Source organism: Macrosteles quadrilineatus, unplaced genomic scaffold (genome assembly GCF_028750875.1).
Source record: "Macrosteles quadrilineatus isolate MER2022 unplaced genomic scaffold, UCM_ALF_1.0 Scaffold_2__2_contigs__length_208266976, whole genome shotgun sequence".
Classification (NCBI taxonomy): Eukaryota; Metazoa; Arthropoda; class Insecta; order Hemiptera; family Cicadellidae; genus Macrosteles; species Macrosteles quadrilineatus.
Window position 1 is genome coordinate 54,527,164 of NW_026542595.1, and position 19,988 is coordinate 54,547,151.

Consider the following 19,988-nt stretch of genomic DNA (forward strand, 5'->3'; position numbering starts at 1 on the left):
GCCTGACACAATACCAGCACAATGAGGACCTCCCCACCCTGGGTGACTATCACAGAGTTGGCTTCTCTCTTCAGGTGATGCTGTCCTGCGGATCAAACATACACAGCAATCACCAGATGTTGAGTTGTGAGACACTGGGAGCCTGACACAATACCAGCACAATGAGGACCTCCCCACCCTGGGTGACTATCACAGAGTTGGCTTCTCTCTTCAGGTGATGCTGTCCTGCGGATCAAACATACACAGCAATCACCAGATGTTGAGTTGTGAGACACTGGGAGCCTGACACAATACCAGCACAATGAGGACCTCCCCACCCTGGGTGACTATCACAGAGTTGGCTTCTCTCTTCAGGTGATGCTGTCTTGCAGATCAAACATACACAGCAATCACCAGATGTTGAATTGTGAGACGCTGGGAGCCTGACACAATACCAGCACAATGAGGACGTCTCTCCCCACCCTGGGTGACTATCACAGAGTTGGCTGCTCTCTTCAGGTTATGCTGTCCTGCGGATCAAACATACACAGCTATCACCAGATGTTGAGTTGTGAGACGCTGGGAGCCTGACACAATACCAGCACAATGGTCTCTTCCCACCCTGGGCGACTATCACAGAGTTTGCTGCTCTCTTCAGGTGATGCTGTCCTGCGGATCAAACATACACAGCAATCACCAGATGTTGAGTTGTGAGACGCTGGGAGCCTGACACAATACCAGCACAATGAGGACCTCCCCACCCTGGGTGACTATCACAGAGTTGGCTGCTCTCTTCAGGTGATGCTGTCCTGCGGATCAAACATACACAGCAATCACCAGATGTTGAGTTGTGAGACGCTGGGAGCCTGACACAATACCAGCACAATGAGGACCTCCCCACCCTGGGTGACTATCACAGAGTTGGCTGCTCTCTTCAGGTGATGCTGTCCTGCGGATCAAACATACACAGCAATCACCAGATGTTGAGTTGTGAGACGCTGGGAGCCTGACACAATACCAGCACAATGAGGACCTCCCCACCTTGGGTGACTATCACAGAGTTGGCTGCTCTCTCCAGGTGATGCTGTCATGCTGATCAAACATACACAGCAATCACCAGATGTTGAGTTGTGAGACACTGGGAGCCTGACACAATACCAGCACAATGAGGACCTCCCCACCCTAGGTGACTATCACAGAGTTGGCTGCTCTCTTCAGGTGATGCTGTCCTGTGGATCAAACATACATAGCAATCACCAGATGTTGAGTTGTGAGACACTGGGAGCCTGACACAATACCAGCACAATGAGGACCTCCCCACCCCGGGCGACTATCACAGAGTTGGCTTCTCTCTTCAGGTGATGCTGTCTTGCAGATCAAACATACACAGCAATCACCAGATGTTGAGTTGTGAGACACTGGGAGCCTCACACAATACCAGCACAATGAGGACGTCTCTCCCCACCCTGGGTGACTATCACAGAGTTGGCTGCTCTCTTCAGGTGATGCTGTCCTGCGGATCAAACATACACAGCAATCACCAGATGTTGAGTTGTGAGACACTGGGAGCCTCACACAATACCAGCACAATGAGGACGTCTCTCCCCACCCTGGGTGACTATCACAGAGTTGGCTGCTCTCTTCAGGTGATGCTGTCCTGCGGATCAAACATACACAGCAATCACCAGATGTTGAGTTGTGAGACACTGGGAGCCTGACACAATACCAGCACAATGAGGACCTCCCCACCCTGGGTGACTATCACAGAGTTGGCTTCTCTCTTCAGGTGATGCTGTCTTGCAGATCAAACATACACAGCAATCACCAGATGTGTAGTTGTGAGACGCTGGGAGCCTCACACAATACCAGCACAATGAGGACGTCTCTCCCCACCCTGGGTGACTATCACAGAGTTGGCTTCTCTCTTCAGGTGATGCTGTCTTGCAGATCAAACATACACAGCAATCACCAGATGTTGAGTTGTGAGACACTGGGAGCCTCACACAATACCAGCACAATGAGGACGTCTCTCCCCACCCTGGATGACTATCACAGAGTTGGCTGCTCTCTTCAGGTGATGCTGTCCTGCGGATCAAACATACACAGCAATCACCAGATGTTGAGTTGTGAGACACTGGGAGCCTCACACAATACCAGCACAATGAGGACGTCTCTCCCCACCCTGGGTGACTATCACAGAGTTGGCTGCTCTCTTCAGGTGATGCTGTCCTGCGGATCAAACATACACAGCAATCACCAGATGTTGAGTTGTGAGACACTGGGAGCCTGACACAATACCAGCACAATGAGGACCTCCCCACCCTGGGTGACTATCACAGAGTTGGCTTCTCTCTTCAGGTGATGCTGTCTTGCAGATCAAACATACACAGCAATCACCAGATGTGTAGTTGTGAGACGCTGGGAGCCTGACACAATACCAGCACAATGAGGACCTCCCCACCCTGGGTGACTATCACAGAGTTGGCTTCTCTCTTCAGGTGATGCTGTCCTGGGATCAAACATACACAGCAATCACCAGATGTTGAGTTGTGAGACACTGGGAGCCTGACACAATACCAGCACAATGAGGACCTCCCCACCCTGGGTGACTATCACAGAGTTGGCTTCTCTATTCAGGTGATGCTGTCCTGCGGATCAAACATACACAGCAATCACCAGATGTTGAGTTGTGAGACACTGGGAGCCTGACACAATACCAGCACAATGAGGACCTCCCCACCCTGGGTGACTATCACAGAGTTGGCTTCTCTCTTCAGGTGATGCTGTCTTGCAGATCAAACATACACAGCAATCACCAGATGTTGAGTTGTGAGACGCTGGGAGCCTGACACAATACCAGCACAATGAGGACGTCTCTCCCCACCCTGGGTGACTATCACAGAGTTGGCTTCTCTCTTCAGGTGATGCTGTCCTGCGGATCAAACATACACAGCTATCACCAGATGTTGAGTTGTGAGACGCTGGGAGCCTGACACAATACCAGCACAATGGTCTCTTCCCACCCTGGGCGACTATCACAGAGTTTGCTGCTCTCTTCAGGTGATGCTGTCCTGCGGATCAAACATACACAGCAATCACCAGATGTTGAGTTGTGAGACGCTGGGAGCCTGACACAATACCAGCACAATGAGGACCTCCCCACCCTGGGTGACTATCACAGAGTTGGCTGCTCTCTTCAGGTGATGCTGTCCTGCGGATCAAACATACACAGCAATCACCAGATGTTGAGTTGTGAGACGCTGGGAGCCTGACACAATACCAGCACAATGAGGACCTCCCCACCCTGGGTGACTATCACAGAGTTGGCTGCTCTCTTCAGGTGATGCTGTCCTGCGGATCAAACATACACAGCAATCACCAGATGTTGAGTTGTGAGATGCTGGGAGTATATATGTTTATTATTGTTACTTTTTTCATTATTTATCAATAATTGTTAAAAACTGACTACTTTAAATTTTATGATTGGTTTGTTATTTATTTTGGTATAATATTGTATTCTGTGTCATGATATAGTTTATTTACAGAAACACAAGGGAAACAAAAGACTGATTGAATAAGAAAAGACTGATATAATAACAAAAGACCGAATGAACAAGAAAAGACTGATTGAATAAAAAGGCACTGTGAAATAACAAAAATTATAATAATTGCTGGAGACAAACCATAAATGGCTTTTGTAGCTAAGTTATATGAGTTTTGTAAATTTGTAATTTTTGGAAATAAATAAAATTAATATGCTGTAGGCTGGGAATTGACTGCTGGCGCCATAAAGCTTATGCTTACATCTGCCTCTAGAAACTTATATTTACTAACCTACAAAAGCATTGGGGGAGTTCTCCACTGCCATACATAGGCCAAAGGAAGGGAGTGTTGCCGTAACGTCCCAGGCTTGTAAGGAAGCGTTGAGTCCGCTCCACACCCTCCATGCATGGTGTTGAGTTGGTGGACATTGCGATGGCGTACAGCACGTAATGACGCAAGTTGGTTGTCAGCTTCTTGGAATCCAAGTACTCCACAAACGTCTTATTCTCAAACCCTAAAACAACATCCATATTAGTTATATTACCTAAGTTAAGTTTAACAACTTCTTATGTTTACAGAGAATGTGGTAGGTTCTTTACGGTTTTTAAACTAGGCAGTAGATTTGTCAGTTTTTGTTTGGGCTTTCATGCTAGGCCTATACTTCAATAAAAAGATACAGGATTTAAGGGGAAAAAAAGAAGCAATCTAAAAATACTATAACAGTGTAAATGGTATTATGAATCAGCATGAGACAAAGTAAACCAGAGCTTAAGTAGAATACAATTTACCCATGGGGCTTTAGTTGATGAATGTTTACGTATGCTTTGAATTTGATCAATGAGCACATCAGGTAAGGTTTAGTCATACATGCCACATACAGGAAAATACTAAAACCAACAACCTGAAGAGACAGAACTTAATGTGGTCATTGCAATTGATTTAACCCTACAAAACTTGTGACATTACCTTGGTATAGGCTACAAGATTGTCAAAACCAACAAAACTACGTACCATATTTATTTGCCTGAAAGCATGCCTTTCAATTCTGAATCCAATATTCAAAGATTCTACTGTATAATTACAATACACAAGTAACATTGAATAAATGACACTGACCTTGAAATTCCTTATTGTCTGGATCTTTAGCATACTCATGACATAACGTGAGCAGTTGCATCAGCATTCGTTTTTCAACGACTGAGATTTCTTTTGTAGAGAAGACATCAGCTCGAGAGCATGGGACAGTTTCAAGCTTGTCATTAATGTACGTCAATACTCGAGATACACTTCGGAATTCTGCATATCGAGCGATGTTGGAAGAAATTAAAAGCTCTACAAGTGATCCTCTGGCATACAGAAGCTGGAAATGATAAAAGACGGATGTTTTAAAATACTGTAAGTCTTTAAGAAAAACTAAATGACATGTTAAACAATAAAAAGCTAGAATTAATTTTCATAATTGTTAAGGGTCTGCGGATCCCCGAGATCAGGTCGGGCAGGGCCAATAGTTGGCCCGAGAGATAGATTCGGGCTAGAAACAATTTTTGGGTCATTGATATTGGAGATGTGCAAGTAGCTTGATTTACAAAGTTTTATTCTTGCAATCGTTTAGTGTCTGAGAAGATTGTGTGATAAAACATTCATGATTTTTTAGCATCTGCAGGGATGTTCATGCTTTCATATTTTTTTTTAATTTGGAAAACGAATGTTCCTAATAATTAATAAACACTCAGTAGGCCTACCTGTTAGTTGTATTATTTTTTTACGTTAGACAATCCTGGATATTCTGGTTTTGTTGTAGGAAGGTGATAGGTGGCTATTTTTGGGGGGGGGAGGGTAAAAAAAGGGCAGCATTAAATGTTAGGGGTGGGGGTATGCACCCTTGACCTTGGGGGGAGTGGGCAACTCTGCCGAGACCCGAAGGTGATCATTTTGTTTTGAAACAATTCAAAATGTAAAGTCTGCATTCAGACTTTAACTACTTCTCTAATTATCAACAGACAACTAGATTTAAACATTTTTTTGAAAAATTCTAATATTGAGTATTTTTAGTTAATTTCATTATTCAGAAGAACCTAATAGTGTAAGTGGCACGGCAAAACCTAGACCCAGGACCGATTTACTTGTTAATTTTGTCCCCAAAGGCCAAAAACACTATTAGTTAAAATGTATATTTAAAATAAATATGTATCCTTGTACACAATAACTCGATTAATTTAGGTCCAATTTTAATTAAACTCGCCAAGAACGAGTAGGGCTTTTAATACACCCTAATGTGTACGCAAACCAGTAAGATCGGGTCATGGGAACTTTAGGTTATTTAGGTCTAGGAGAGTTATGGGGTTGTAATTTTTTTTATTCTCAAATTTTTATCCGTACAACAAAAAAATGCCCAATTATCATAGCAAACATTGGGTAGAGCTTTAAACAAAAAAATGTGTATGTTGAAGCGTTGTAGGATTAAAGGTTACGGAGAAAATAAAAATAACTTCTTGATCAGCATTGTACGTGTAGTCTTAACAAGAAAATAATAATAAAAAAAAAAAAAAACGGTATGCCTACATTTTTAATTCTAATGTTATTCTTGTTTATACTGTAGATTATTATTAGTTTGCTTGTTTAATATACTAGCGAACCTGACGCACGTAATCGTGCGTAATCTAGACATAGGAGAAGAAGGATTTGTATTGATCTGGTTTATTTGGCGTTTTTTTTTTTTTATTTAGGCAAACAAAAATTTGCTTGACACTGGGTTTGAGAGGTACGATTAAGTTAAAAATTTTGAAACCCTAAAAATTTTATTTCATACCTACTCACTAATAAATTTACATTTTATTTACCTTGGGAGCAAGATCCAAATTGAATTTCCTGTACAATGTTTTTAGTTTGTTTTGGCTCCAACACTTAGACTGTGATGAATCCTTGTCCTTTTCACTTTCAGACGATTCTTTTTCACCCTTTTCTAAGCCACCTTCATGTTCCTCTTTGGCTAGATCACAATTGCCTTCAGTCTGTGTGTCTTTTGATGGTTGCGGTTCCCCATCTTTTTCTTGTAAAACTCTAAAAAAGGTACAGGGTATATTCTTTAATGTCTTTCTTAAGGAACATTAGATTGAAGTATTTAAACATGGTACCTTACTTACAAAGACAACTCATCACTATAAAAACAACAAATGTCAAAAAAGATGTTAACACTACCAACTGCTTTTGTTATCTTTATCTTTGAGCAGAAAGATGAACACATAGTGATTTTTACCATAACAGAGTTAAGTTTAATGTAAATTTTTATGATTTTAGCATGTTGTTGTTTTAAATAGGAATAGCGAAAACATCTTGCGTCTGCAAACTCAAATACTGCCAAAGCACTGCAAAGCTGGAGAAGGTTTGCGTTTGTTTAAAGGTTGATTCAAATGTCATACACATATTAAGGTAGCCAATTTATGAGTTTGGAGAGGACTACATGCAGTTATAGTACTGAACATTTATTGGCAAGTCATGACATGAAAAGAGCAAACCCACTGGTTTAGCTGCGATCTATCGATGGTATAGAAAGTCCTGAGTGGTTTTACTTCTATAAAATATAAGTGGGTATCAAATTGATTGATAATAAAAGCAAACTGAAAATGTTAATATCACCATAATACTTTCTAAGTTATAATTCATTAATTAAGTTTATAATTAATTAAAAATTAACATTGGATATATAGTATACTTATATACTTATACCTAGTATACTGTATAAAAATCTAGTTATGCTAGTGCATAGTCATTGTTAATAAAAACTTACTCAGGTATTAACCATTTCTCCTCGATGTTGAAAACAGTTGCAAACTGACTACCAGCTTTGACCAGACTTTCACCTTCTTTCAACAAATTGTCAGTGCTCTCATGTTCTAGTTCACTTGATTTGTTTTGACATTCTGCTAACCATTTTTGAAGTCCATCGAAATTGAATGCTGCCCACATTCCTCCATAGTATTCATTACTGAAACACACAATATTATTATTAAAATTTATACAATTTAAAAGAGAAAACAAAATTTACAGAGCAAGAACAATGTAATTTTATGCATACATTAATAAAAAAAGGTATAAAAACTACGTATATCAATAAAAGTCCCCTCTCAGGGACGTGGAAGGGTGGTGGGGTAAATCATCATAAGAAATCGTCACTAAGTTTACCAACAAGTTACTGATTTCTTTTTAAACAATAATAAAGTTATTTACCAATAAAAAATAACAATTAACAGTAACTAATACAGTTTAACTAACTTTAACTTTGAATGCTGTAACAGTTTCAGAGGATGTAATTTTCATAGTAGGCCTACTAGAATAAGTTAAAAATGAGGTTAAAGGTTATAGTTGGAACAAAAGATATACAACACCTAAGGTGAAAGTTTTGTATTTTAGTACAATAAAATAATATGAAATTATTACATTTTTAAGAATTAACTTTCTTTTTCTGTATAGGCTTTATATACATCTGAATCTGATTAACCATTTGGCTTACTATAGGTCGGCCGCTTAGAAAACGACCTCCTCCAGTATTGGTTTAGCATTAGCGCGCAGGTCGTTTTCTAAGCGGCCGAACTATAATTTGTAACTGCTTTGCTACGGGGTGAGAATGCAGAAAAGAATAATTCGGTTTTTTAATCTACTATAAGAAACAGTTTCAACACACTTACCAGGAAACATAGGCAAAGTTCAACGGAACTAATTGATTATTTAAATGCTGATTTCTTAATGTTTTATAGTGAATTGCATTTTAAATATATGCAAAAGTCTAATTCATTGACCACATGGCGCCAAGAAACAAATCTTCATAATAAACAAATTTAGTTAAATAGCAGAACAAAGCATAAACAGCTGGGTTAGTACATTTTCTTCATAAGAAATACATTGGGATTTTAATGGTGGGGAAATGCCCGGGGACTTTTATTACAGGAATTGGTGAAAGGGGGTCTACACAAAATATACTTAATTTTGACACATTGTTTGTAAAAATCCGTCCATTATAACGGCTGTAGTGTTTCGTAGAAATCACCTTCACGTATATACATATATAAGGATTTAGTACATGAAGGGAGGGACCAGACTCCCCTATGGCTATGTCACTGTTGGAGTGCCCCCTTGTTCAACACAACTTATTATTTATCATAAAAGTTCAGAATATAGTTCTGCTGTATTAATCACAGGCATTAAACAGCACTGGCCGTAATGGTATGGTTTTTACATCGTACTACGGTTAAAACAGGTGCTTTTTTATTCACACCTTGCGGTTCTAAAGTAGCATTTTTACTCCCTAGTTAGTAAAATCCTTCTTTTAGTTCCTAGGGAGTAAAAATCAGCTGTTGTAAACAGTTGTAGATATCTATGTTACGCAATCACATGGTATGGATCAAAACTATTATTGATTGATTTGGTAGATTAGGGATTTGCTTATTGTTGCATTCTTGTCAATTGTTTGACATATTGGTACAATGTACACTAACACTATCATAGCTAAGCTTCTAGTAAGATTTAAGGAGATATTTTAGGATTAGTCTCAGATGCAATAGGGTAGTGAAATTACCAATCAAGATGAAGTACCCTTTTACCAACACGACTAGCAGCTGCAGCTACAATTGACTCAGTCATCCCTGTAAATAAAAAATATTTTGATTAGGCTACAATAATTACCGTAGTAAATTTATTGACAATAAATACTTGTGGTTTTATTTGTAAAGATAAAAACTTTTGTAATGTTTACACAATGATCCCGTGAAGATATTGTTAACGACACAAAAAGAAAATTTAATGTACAAGCCTTGGCGAGTGCCTTAAAACTTCTAATGTGTGTCATTAAGGCTATCTACGCAAGTTGCGTACACTACTTTACATAAGACAGTTTTTTAATTACTAACAATCACTACTCGTAACTTCTAAAAGAGGTTATGTTTTTGTTTATAACCTCTCATTGCCACTGACAGTGATGCAAGGAATCATTGTACCAAACACTAATCCACCACTCATTAACAATTAAATTGGTCTAAACAGCTGATTAGTTGATGTTAGAAAATGCATTACAATTTTACTTCTTCTCTCTCAATCCTTGACCCCCATTGGTCCATTACCTGAGTTGGTAAGTAAAATAACGATGCTGTTAAGTGAGTAAACAATGCTGTTATGTGAATCTTTTCAATTCTAAGACCTGGACTGAAACAGCTACTTTAAAGGTAAAACTAATAACGTAATTAGGTCTTCTTTGTGCCAGTACATCTAGATACCTACTCAAAGAACCTATCCTCATTTTAGCATATTTCCCATTTAGGGAATAAGCTATTAAGCTTATATGATGGGTGAATATATCATTATAAATTATGAGGACTGTCCAGAAAGTAACGGATGCAGGCTGTGGCTGACTTCCGTTGGCCTTGCTCAGCTCTAACTCATTAGGTATTTCTTTGCTACCTAAAATACTACCTTTGACTATTAATACAACAACTAGACATTCCATCCCCATGTTAAAATTGTAGCCAGTTTTTTTATAAAATTTGTCTTAGTTGATGTGAGTCACCTACAGATTGCGCTGATCTAATTACTGATTTCAGCCGATTACATGATGGTTTTTACCAAGTCAAACTGATGGAATGACTTATTATGAGCTATAGCAACTGTTGTGACCCAGCAACTATGTCAGTACCGTAAAAAAAAAATAAGGTACAAAATAGAGTTTTAGCGCAATCTGTGACTGGCTCACACAACTACATTCTTTTTTAGTAAAAAATTGGCGACAGCTGATCCATATAGATGGGATGTCTTCTTCTGTATCCAATAGTCAATGATACTACACAGCCTGACAATAAATGAGTTTTTGTAAAAAATAATGCAACAATGATGTAGGATACATCACAGCTGGTAATACAGTAGGCTACCGGTAGGACTGTTACAGCTTGAAACTTGAGACTGGTATCTCAAATATCTCTAATTTTGTTTCAAATCCTCTTGAAATCGCATGTTAAAAGTACCTTTATAAGTCAAAGGTTTTAAATATTTAACCCCAATAAATTGAATTTGAACAGGTTTTACCAGTAATACTCAACCTCTAGGTATGACTCAAATTTTCCCGAGCCTTACTGACTCAAAGTTTTATTATCTTCATAAGTCGATGTTATCACGATGTGCCCCAAAAACTCAAAGTATTGCTTTACAATACAAGTCAGCTTTGTTTAGATTCCTGTTGAGACATGAAAATCCAACTGAACTAACATAACTGTCAGTATCTTAAAACCTCGGTATCTCAAATTTTCGATACAGCACCTTCATAGCTCGAACCTCGCTTACTCAAACTTTGGGAAGGCTACAGTTCCATAGGGAGCCTGAGATTTATTATTGTTCTTATCAACTTCAACAAATCACTAGAGACATTGTACATAAGTTAAACTGAAACAGTTGGTTGTAGAAACAATCTAGCTAATTCTGGCAATCAAGGTAATTAAGGCTTAAATTATTAACTTAAGCTGAGCCAAATTTATGTCGCCATATGGACATCCCTTAACAACTTAGTAGCCTAGTCATTCCTTAAGTAAAAAGGCCAAAAAAGTGCAACCATTCCGTATATCTAAAATGGTAAAAAATGTAGTTTTGGTATGTTTACTTACAGTTTTTTGCATGCTGAATCCGAAAATTCAATCAGTTTTTGTCAGGAGATTCCTAAGTGGCTCAGTTAAAATGACGAATCTAAGGTTCATTGAGCGGTACTGGTGGTAATATGGTGGTCTGGACAGGTCCGTATGTGAACTGAGGAGAGCAAACAGCTGTTTATACTCGACTTAATGCGCAAAGGAATCAATTTGTTCTGAACGAATCGTTCAGAAAGATCCGTTTGCAAACTAAGTTAATCAGCCCTTAAGTTATTTAGGCATGTGGGGAAGATAGGACGGGTTTTATAAAGTGTATTCGTGACTGTATTAAGTGTTTTGAAGTTAGGTTACATCAAGGAAAAGTTTAGGTTATAATGAACCGGACTTGTTAATTTATGTTACCTCCAGACTGTTTTTGCACAATTGAAATAGTGGGTGAAATACAACAAAATAACAAATTTCAAAAATGCTTAAACTATTTATGCACTATGGCAAGATTTCCCTTTTAAAGCACTTTGATATTATGCACTATGGCACGTTTTCACTTTTTAGGTACTGCGGGTTTATGCACTATGGCACTAGTTAACAGACATTGAGGGTTGAGGTGAGGACAATCCTGTTGTTATTGAAGTGGCAGTGACGTAGCATCTATTCCTTGTATTTTACGAATATAGATTACATTTTTTAATGTTTTTAATAGTTTATGTATTAATACACAACAAACAATTGTTGTATTAGGTCTACTGTATTTTCGAAACGGCATCGAAGTCTGTTTGTTTTTACAAATCAAATCGTTGTTAGGTAACTGATAGCCTATTAAGATTTTGTTTTCATGTCGTCGTGTGTGGTTTTGTTTCTTTAACAACGAATGTAAACAAATAACAGCTGTTTCCACTCCACAAATCTTCCTCCCCTTCATGTAGCCTATTAGTCGCTGCTAGAGCTTGGACTCGCCCAAACCACCACTATCTGGATTACACAACGAAGTTACTCAACTTAAGTTTGTTATTAATTAAATTGTACGGTCACTTAGGAATTGACAAAATTATATTGCATTTTTCGATTCAGCGTGGAAAAACAGAAAGTTTAGGTAGACATAGTCCTATCAAAATTAAATTTTTAACCATTGTAGCCATACGGAATAATTTTTCCAAAAAATATAGAAAACTCCCTAAAAATATAAGAAAGGCCTTTTAAAATTCGTAGACTGCTTTCGGGTACACTTCCGCAGTACTGTACTGTACGATATACCATCAGATGAATAAGTTAACTGATAAAAATATAAATATTTATCTGGTTATCTGGTTCAATATTATAATATTGAAATGATTTTAGTTAAACCGTTATGATAACAATTAAAAATAAAATTTAAAAAAATGTATTCCTTAGTTTACACAAATATTAAAGATTAAAAATGGAAGAAATGGTTTGTAGGTTTTTTAGTTTATTAAATACCAATAAAAACGTACCAGTAAACAAACCAATTTTGAAATCGATGGTTAGGCCTACAATAGAAACAAATTTTAATCGGTAGGCTAGGCTATATCAAACAGAACAAGTTTCGATATATATATCGTTATTTATCCGATAATAGCCTATATCGTAGGTGCTCTGCGGAAGTCTAGCAAAAATACTGTTTATGTATCTCTGTTAAAAATGCTACAGCCGTAGACAATAGAAAAAAGAAATCATAAACATAGGGCTGACTAACTTATCGGTTGAGACGTAGTAGGCTATGCAACAAATTTTTCAACAAAAGAACTTTTGTTGAAACACTAAGACAAAAATAAGACACTTGTTTAATGTAAGTTGACTTATAACTTAAGTTGATTTTGTTTTTAGAGAAGTTAAAATGAAATATTATAGTGTTCCCTACGAATACTTGAACAGCCGGTATGGTTCATAAACAAAAACAAATGACATTGCTGGCCCGAATCCTAGTAGGCCTACAATAGCATCAACCCTTCCAGGACTAGCTATAGAGGAATATATCCGTTAGCATTTTGTGCGTAGCGGATGGTAGGTGGATATATCCGCTATATATTTGGGCTCTACGGACGGTAGGCGGATATATCCGCTGATTATTATGTCAGTTATTGTTATAGTTGATTGTCTAAGTTATAACATCATTAACTTAATCATTTCTAAAAACGTCATTTTATTAAATTATACCTTCAACCGATGTAGGCTAATAGGAAAGTTTTTCAAGAAAAATAAGAAATTTAATTTAAAAAAAATTGTTATTATGAAAAAGAGTTAAAAAAATATAAAAAAAGTAGGCCTAGGCCTATAAAAAAATATTTTGGATAAAAGTGCTGCACAGATTATATTTAGGTACCGGTACAACATTCTATAAATTATAGATATAAAAAAAATATTATTTACTTAGTTTTTATTTAACCTAAATAAAATAATTTTGTTGTCTGTAAGTATACAATAGGCCGTCTGGGAAGGGTTAACATATGTTTAGGCAGTTCCATTTAAGCAATTTTAAATAAAGTTCCCTACAGTCTCCTGACAAAGTGGCCTTCCTTGCACTGATTATAGCACAGAAAGTTGCTTGCTGCATCTACTTACTTTTGCCGCACACTTTTTACTTTTGCCGCAAACCAGTATTCCAACAAACAGCACAAAACAGTGTGATTTTATTAGGCACGCAATACAAGAACGCTTGAAAATAAGTTGGCAACGCTTAAATATTACGACTACAATTAACTTTAAGTTAGCTGGTGTTTAGCGTTTCCCACTTCATTCAATGTTTGGATTTAACCTTACCTAAGAACATGGTGTACAGTGTTTGAAATACTAATTATTTATATGCTTTATAGAAACTGTAGGAGGAATTTAATGTGTAACTAAAGTGAGTGCAAACTGCCTTTGCTGCACTTAAGAAACTTTCCAAACTCGCCTACAGCTACCGGTAGTGCGTAAACAATTCTCTCGTGTGCAGCAAAGTGCCACTTTTCCCACTAATTATCCAAATAACTTTCATTTGTTTTTATTATGTTTATGATCCACACCAAGTCTGTTCAAGTATTCATGGTGTTCCCTGCCCTAGGTCTTGGAATGAAAACTACGAAAATTAGTAATCTTACTTCTCTTTGTAGAAATTCCCTAAGAGAGCCCCCAAAGATAGAGGAGTGTAATATCTCTATAGTTCTTGTGATCTCAGGTTAACTCGTTAACTAGCTTGGTAAATATATAAAACTAATCCTAAACTTACCAGTACCAATGACAATAACATCGTATTCACTTGGGAGATCATCCATGTTGAATAGTCCAAAAGCTCAGATTAGTATATCACACAGAATTAGAATAGAAATGTACACATAACAAAATCAAGTATAATGTAATTTGAGTTAGATCGCAAGAGTTCAGGAAGCAATTACTTGGAAATACAAAATTCGTCACAGTGGGAGTCAATACACTTGGTGTCCTGCTTGCTGCTGACGGACGCTACGCTTTCTCCAATCTCCTGCCTGACTTTTCTTCTGCTAAAACGTCATTCAATCAGCTATACCATGGAGTAACAAGAATTGCTTAAAAAATAAGTAATAGTACTATATCCAGTGGAAGTTAATTTGTTAGCTTTGACTTGATGCTTCATGAGCTTCATTATCAAAATCTTGATTATGCTTTGATGTATTGTGAAAAAATTAAAAAAAGTCCTTATCTATGAACCAATTCTCAGTGTAACAACTATTGTTTCAGAATAAGTCAAAAAATACAAAATAAATCACATTTAAAGACTAACAGTGACCAAAATAACAATTCTATTGAAAAATTGGTTATTGTTCACATGTGGTGTATTTTAACGATTCACTTTTTTTGTCAGGTGAAGGTAATATTTTTTCCTACAGTTACCTAACAATGTACATGTTCTCTCACTGATTTGAGAAAGCAAAGTGGCCAATTCGCTCATCAGTGAGACAATGTTAACATTGTCTCACTCTAATTACTTTGTCTCACTCCAGATTTTCAACGTGAAGGTACGAAATAGTGAGCGCGTAACATGCAGGCAACGTCGTATGCGCGCGAAATACGTTGGCAGCACTGGCTGTAAATCAGCTGGTCAGCTGTTGTACTGTTGTATTTGTCACTTCACATTAAATGTTATATTAAAAGTTCACTTCTGTGTAAAAATAGGCTATGTTTCTTCACCAATTCATTTGTTTTTTTTTTATGGTAACTGTAGGAAAAGTATAATGTGCAACTAGAGTTCAAAGTACAATTGTCTCACTCGAGAAACCATTCCTCACTCGCCTACGGCTCGTGAGTAAGGATTTCTCTCGAGTGAGTCAATTGATCACTTTTCTCACTAGTTGCACAAATAACTATAATCTGCCAAGCCCTTTTAGCGAATTTCCTATATAGGGAATAAGCTATTACCGTACTCCATGGTGGAAGGAAAAAAGGAATGTTTCACCATGGTAGTACTCATGGTAAGACCTGGACCCGGGACCGATTTATTTGTTCATTTTGAGGTTCCTAGGGGCCAAAAACACCATCCGTTCAAATTCATATATATATACTAGCTGTAACCCGCGGGCTTTGCCCCGTTTAACTTCTTAATTTTCAAGATTATCTCGTTCGCATGGCTCAATCACGTCCTGGTTGAAGTTTGTTCGCTACGCTCACTCACCTTTAGGTTGGAGCTCGTTCGCTGCGCTCACTTGCCTTCAGGTTAGCTCGTTCGCTACGCTAACTCGCCTTTAGGTTGAAGTTCGTTCGCTACGCTCACTCACCTTTTGGTTGCAAATTAGCTGTTGTCATAAATGTAAAAGAAATAATATTGCTGCACCCTTTTGGTAATCCTTGTAACTTTAATGCCATTGAACATCATAGAACAGAACCAACTTGTTTAATTAATTGAAACAGCTGTTAAGATTCAATAATTCCATTTCTCATAAGGTTAACACGGGAAACTCCAGAGCCACTGGGGCGGAGCCCGAAAGGATTTTTGAAATAAGAATATGCCTATATGTTAATCGGGAATGTGAGCTATCATCATGCCAAATTTCAGCCCAATCCGACCAGTATTTTTCGCGTTCACTTGTCACAAACATACATCCATACATCCATACATCCAAACTTTCTCATTTATAATATTAGTAGGATATATATATATATATATATTTATTTATTTATTTATATATATATGTGTGTGTGTGTGTGTGTGTCTGTTAGCGCGATAACTCAAGCAAAAATGATCCGATTTTGATGAAATTTGGTACAAACGTGTAAACCTATGTTTATTCGAACGAGTTCGCGATCCAGCATAATCGGACCACGGGAACAGTGGTTTATATGGGGTTTTATGGGGTAAAAATGGCGTTTTTTTACCCTAAAAACAAAAAAAAACTGCAATTTCTTTTTAAACCGTTTTGTAGAGCTTAAATAAGAAATAATTTAGTATATTGAAGCGCTGTTGTATGCCTGACTGTCACGGAGAAAATTCAAAAGTAGTGTAAATTAAAATTCCCATGTTATTCTTATGGAGAAAATGAAAATTGTTGTAGTTTACTTGTTTATGGATATATATTGATAAAACTTGGCAAACACTTTTTACCTTCCCCGTAGCAGCAAACCTAAGTACTCGTGAAATCTAATGTTATTTGAAAAAGGCAATAAATATGTCTTAAAGGTCTTATTTATGGAAATATGTTAGTAAAAATGTAATCAGACAAGTTGAAATTCGCTTAGTCTGCAGGTTTGCTGCGGCGGGGGTATTTTAAGAGAGCCAGGCCGCGGCCTGGTAGAATTGGCAACGTGGCAAGTAGGGGCGTTTACTTTCATACGTTCCATAAGATAACATGGCAGACAGGTGACATCAGCTCATTAAATCGCACTTAATTGTTTTAAATTTAAATTTATGAACATAAATTTATTAAAATATTGAAAATAAAACATACAGAATTGAAAGTCAAAACAATATGAATTGAAAATCTATATCCTATATCTGCGCATATAAAGCAAGTCAATATTTTCATAGTCCAGCGACTAGGCTCTTGTAAATATACACAAATACCATTAGCTGCTTCCAAACAAAACAGTTGTTACAACCCTACTTTCGACGTAGCTACTTCGTCGGCCGCGGCCTGAAGTTAAAGGCGGCCTTGGCCAGGCTTATAAGCAGACCATGGGATTGCTTCGCAGCTAACAGCTTATTGCTCATCCTCATTCACGGTTCCTTATTCTCCGTCAGTTCGTCAAATCCCAGGTTCTTAGTGAACCATGAGATCCTGTTAAGTATGTTTTCCTGTTCTGCCATTTGATTTACAGTAGGCCAAGGGATCTCTCACGCAGACATTGTAGGGCTGGGCATATAGATATCACGTGGAAGGCTGTCTCCTCCTCGATGTTCTATGCCCATCCTTTGGTGAACATCTCTCTGTGCTGTGTTGTAAGCAATGTCACACGTCTGATGTGGACCCATGATCGGGCTTTCAGCTCCTTTATTTGCCCACTCGTCACCTTCCTCGTTGCCATCAGCAATACCTTTGTGCCCTGGAACCCAACTAAGGATAACCTTGTTCTCTCCCAGGGCTTTCATAGCCTGATGACAGTCCCATACTGCCTAAGAGGTAAAGTCAAAACTGTCAAGTGCCATTAGTGCTGCTTTGCTGTCCGAATTCATGCATATGTTGTGGCCTGTCAGACCACGCTCCAAACACACTCTTGCACACTTGGACAGGACAACCACTTCAGTCTGAAATGCAGAGGTAGCCAATTTCCCCAGGCTTACGCATGACTGCACCTTGGGTCTGACTCCATATATTCCAGCCCCAGTGCCTGTTGGCTTTTTCGAGTATACCAAGTGATCCCCCTTTTCATGTATTCAGGTTTACCTTTATCCCAGGCAGCCCTGTCAACAATGATGACATTGTATGGCTTTTCTAGATCTGTGATTTTCACCATTCTGTCTGGTAACATTTCCAAGGTGTCTATCTGCACTGAGTCCACAATCCTTAATGCTCACTGGAAGCATACTTCCAGTTGCCACTACAACCCATTCTGAAGGATGCCATCCCTGCCTCCCCTTTCACAATAATGTCGAGAGGTGGAAGGTTTAGCAATACTTCCAGGCCTGAAGTTGGAGTACCTACCTCTAATGGCTCCTGTGGTGCTAAGGCATGCCACTCGCTGGAACTTTTGTAGTCTCTTTACAGCGGTAGTTTACATTACATTGGTCCACCAGACTATCGAGCCATACACCATCATTGTTCTTGCAACCCTAGTGTATAGCCAGTTAGTCATTATTGTAAGGTGAGACCCCATGTCTTCCCCACAGCCCGTCTCATCATCATAAGTGTGGTCTGATAGCGTTGCGTTACATGTGACAAATGGCTGTTCCAGGCGTGCTTGTCGTCCGGCCTTGTTCCTAGGTACTTGAACTTCCTCTTAACCTGGATCTGATTACCAAAGAGAGTTGGTACTCTAGTAATATCAAAATTTCTCTTCCTTGTAAATGGTACCATTACGGTATTCATTGGATTGGATTGACCCTCAGACAATCCTGGTTACACCACTTTCCACTATGACAATGCCCTCTGCATGAGTTCAAGGTAAGTGTTAAAAAGTTTTCCTCTTATTAGGACAAAAATGTCGCCAGCATATCCTTGAGCGTACATTCCCTGTGTATTGAGCTCGGAAAGGAGATCGTCAACCCCCAGATTCGACAGATTTGGTGACAAGACGCCACTCTGTGTACACTCTCTTTGGGCCTTGGACTCTCTCACCGACCCACAAGATGATGCTTGCGCTCCCCTACTTTCAAGTATGTTGCCTTCCCCACCTCACAACAGTGCTTTCCACATTCCTTGACACCATCAGCTTTGATACAATAGAGCGAGTACTAGTGTTATCAGAAGCTCCTTCTATATAAAAAAATTTCAGCCACCGCTATTACCTTGTTCGAGATAGCATTTTCAATCTTACAAACCAGTGCATGCAGGGCGGTTTCGCACGACTTTTATTTCTGATTGGCATGTTGGTTTGGCTGCAAAGGATGGCTTACAAGGACCCTATCCTTTATTGATCGTCTATCTACTAATATCGACGCACCAAGGGGAGTATCAGCTGGTACCCACCCTCCTACAAGAACACAGGATAGATGCCATCGGTACCATAGGAGCTTGATTTTTTTAAATGCCCTAAGAGCTCATTTTATACTCGTAAAGGTAAAACATGTATTATTTTATTTATTTACTTTACAATCCTATAAAAATACCCATGTAGCACAGATGGTTGGGCCAACGTTGATAAATTGTGGAGCCACACAGTTGGCCAACGGTAGAAATGTCACCTCTTTAAACTGTTTTCCAACCAACCATTGTCCAACAATGGCCCAACCATCCAAAAATACTGATGGGCAACTCACCATAACACAACTGATATCCAACCAACCGTTTTATTTCACACAAAATAATAAAGATTTCGTATGAAAAGCATAATTATTAGTTGAGTAAATTGATTAAATAGATCATAAAAACAAATTTTGAAAAAAAGCTAGAACAAAATTTTTTGGCCCAGACCGGGTCCTTCGACTTATGAGCACTTACCTTACCACTGAGCTATCTGTGATTGATGATATTGAGAGTTTTCAAATGGTGAAAGAGTAGCCGACAGTTGCAATGGTCGCAATACTTAAAACATTTTTGATACTACACAGTATAATATGATTCTGTTAATCTGTTAAGGCATCATAAGTAGTTTTTTTTTGGGGGGGGGGGAGTTAGAGAGGATACTGGTATTTGAATATAGATTATTAATACTATTATAATTGACTGTTATATGATTAATTACTCTTTCCCCTTAAATTGTTGCAAATATAAGTTAAAGAAT

The 19,988-nt window shown here is 38.2% G+C and overlaps 1 protein-coding gene across 1 annotated transcript in view; it reads right to left on the minus strand.

The window, feature by feature from the left end:
* Positions 1–14,617, minus strand: part of LOC128985666 (rab proteins geranylgeranyltransferase component A-like) — a 31,389-nt gene extending 16,772 nt beyond the window's left edge. Inside the window, exons 1-6 of the mRNA XM_054405428.1 lie at positions 14,368–14,617; positions 9,095–9,161; positions 7,310–7,507; positions 6,363–6,582; positions 4,639–4,882; positions 3,814–4,036 (exon numbers count right to left, since the gene is read on the minus strand). Coding sequence (XP_054261403.1) covers positions 3,814–4,036; positions 4,639–4,882; positions 6,363–6,582; positions 7,310–7,507; positions 9,095–9,161; positions 14,368–14,413 — 998 coding nt within the window. The 5' untranslated portion in view covers positions 14,414–14,617. The remainder of the gene's footprint in view (positions 1–3,813; positions 4,037–4,638; positions 4,883–6,362; positions 6,583–7,309; positions 7,508–9,094; positions 9,162–14,367) is intronic.
* Between the last annotated feature and the right edge of the window lie 5,371 nt (positions 14,618–19,988).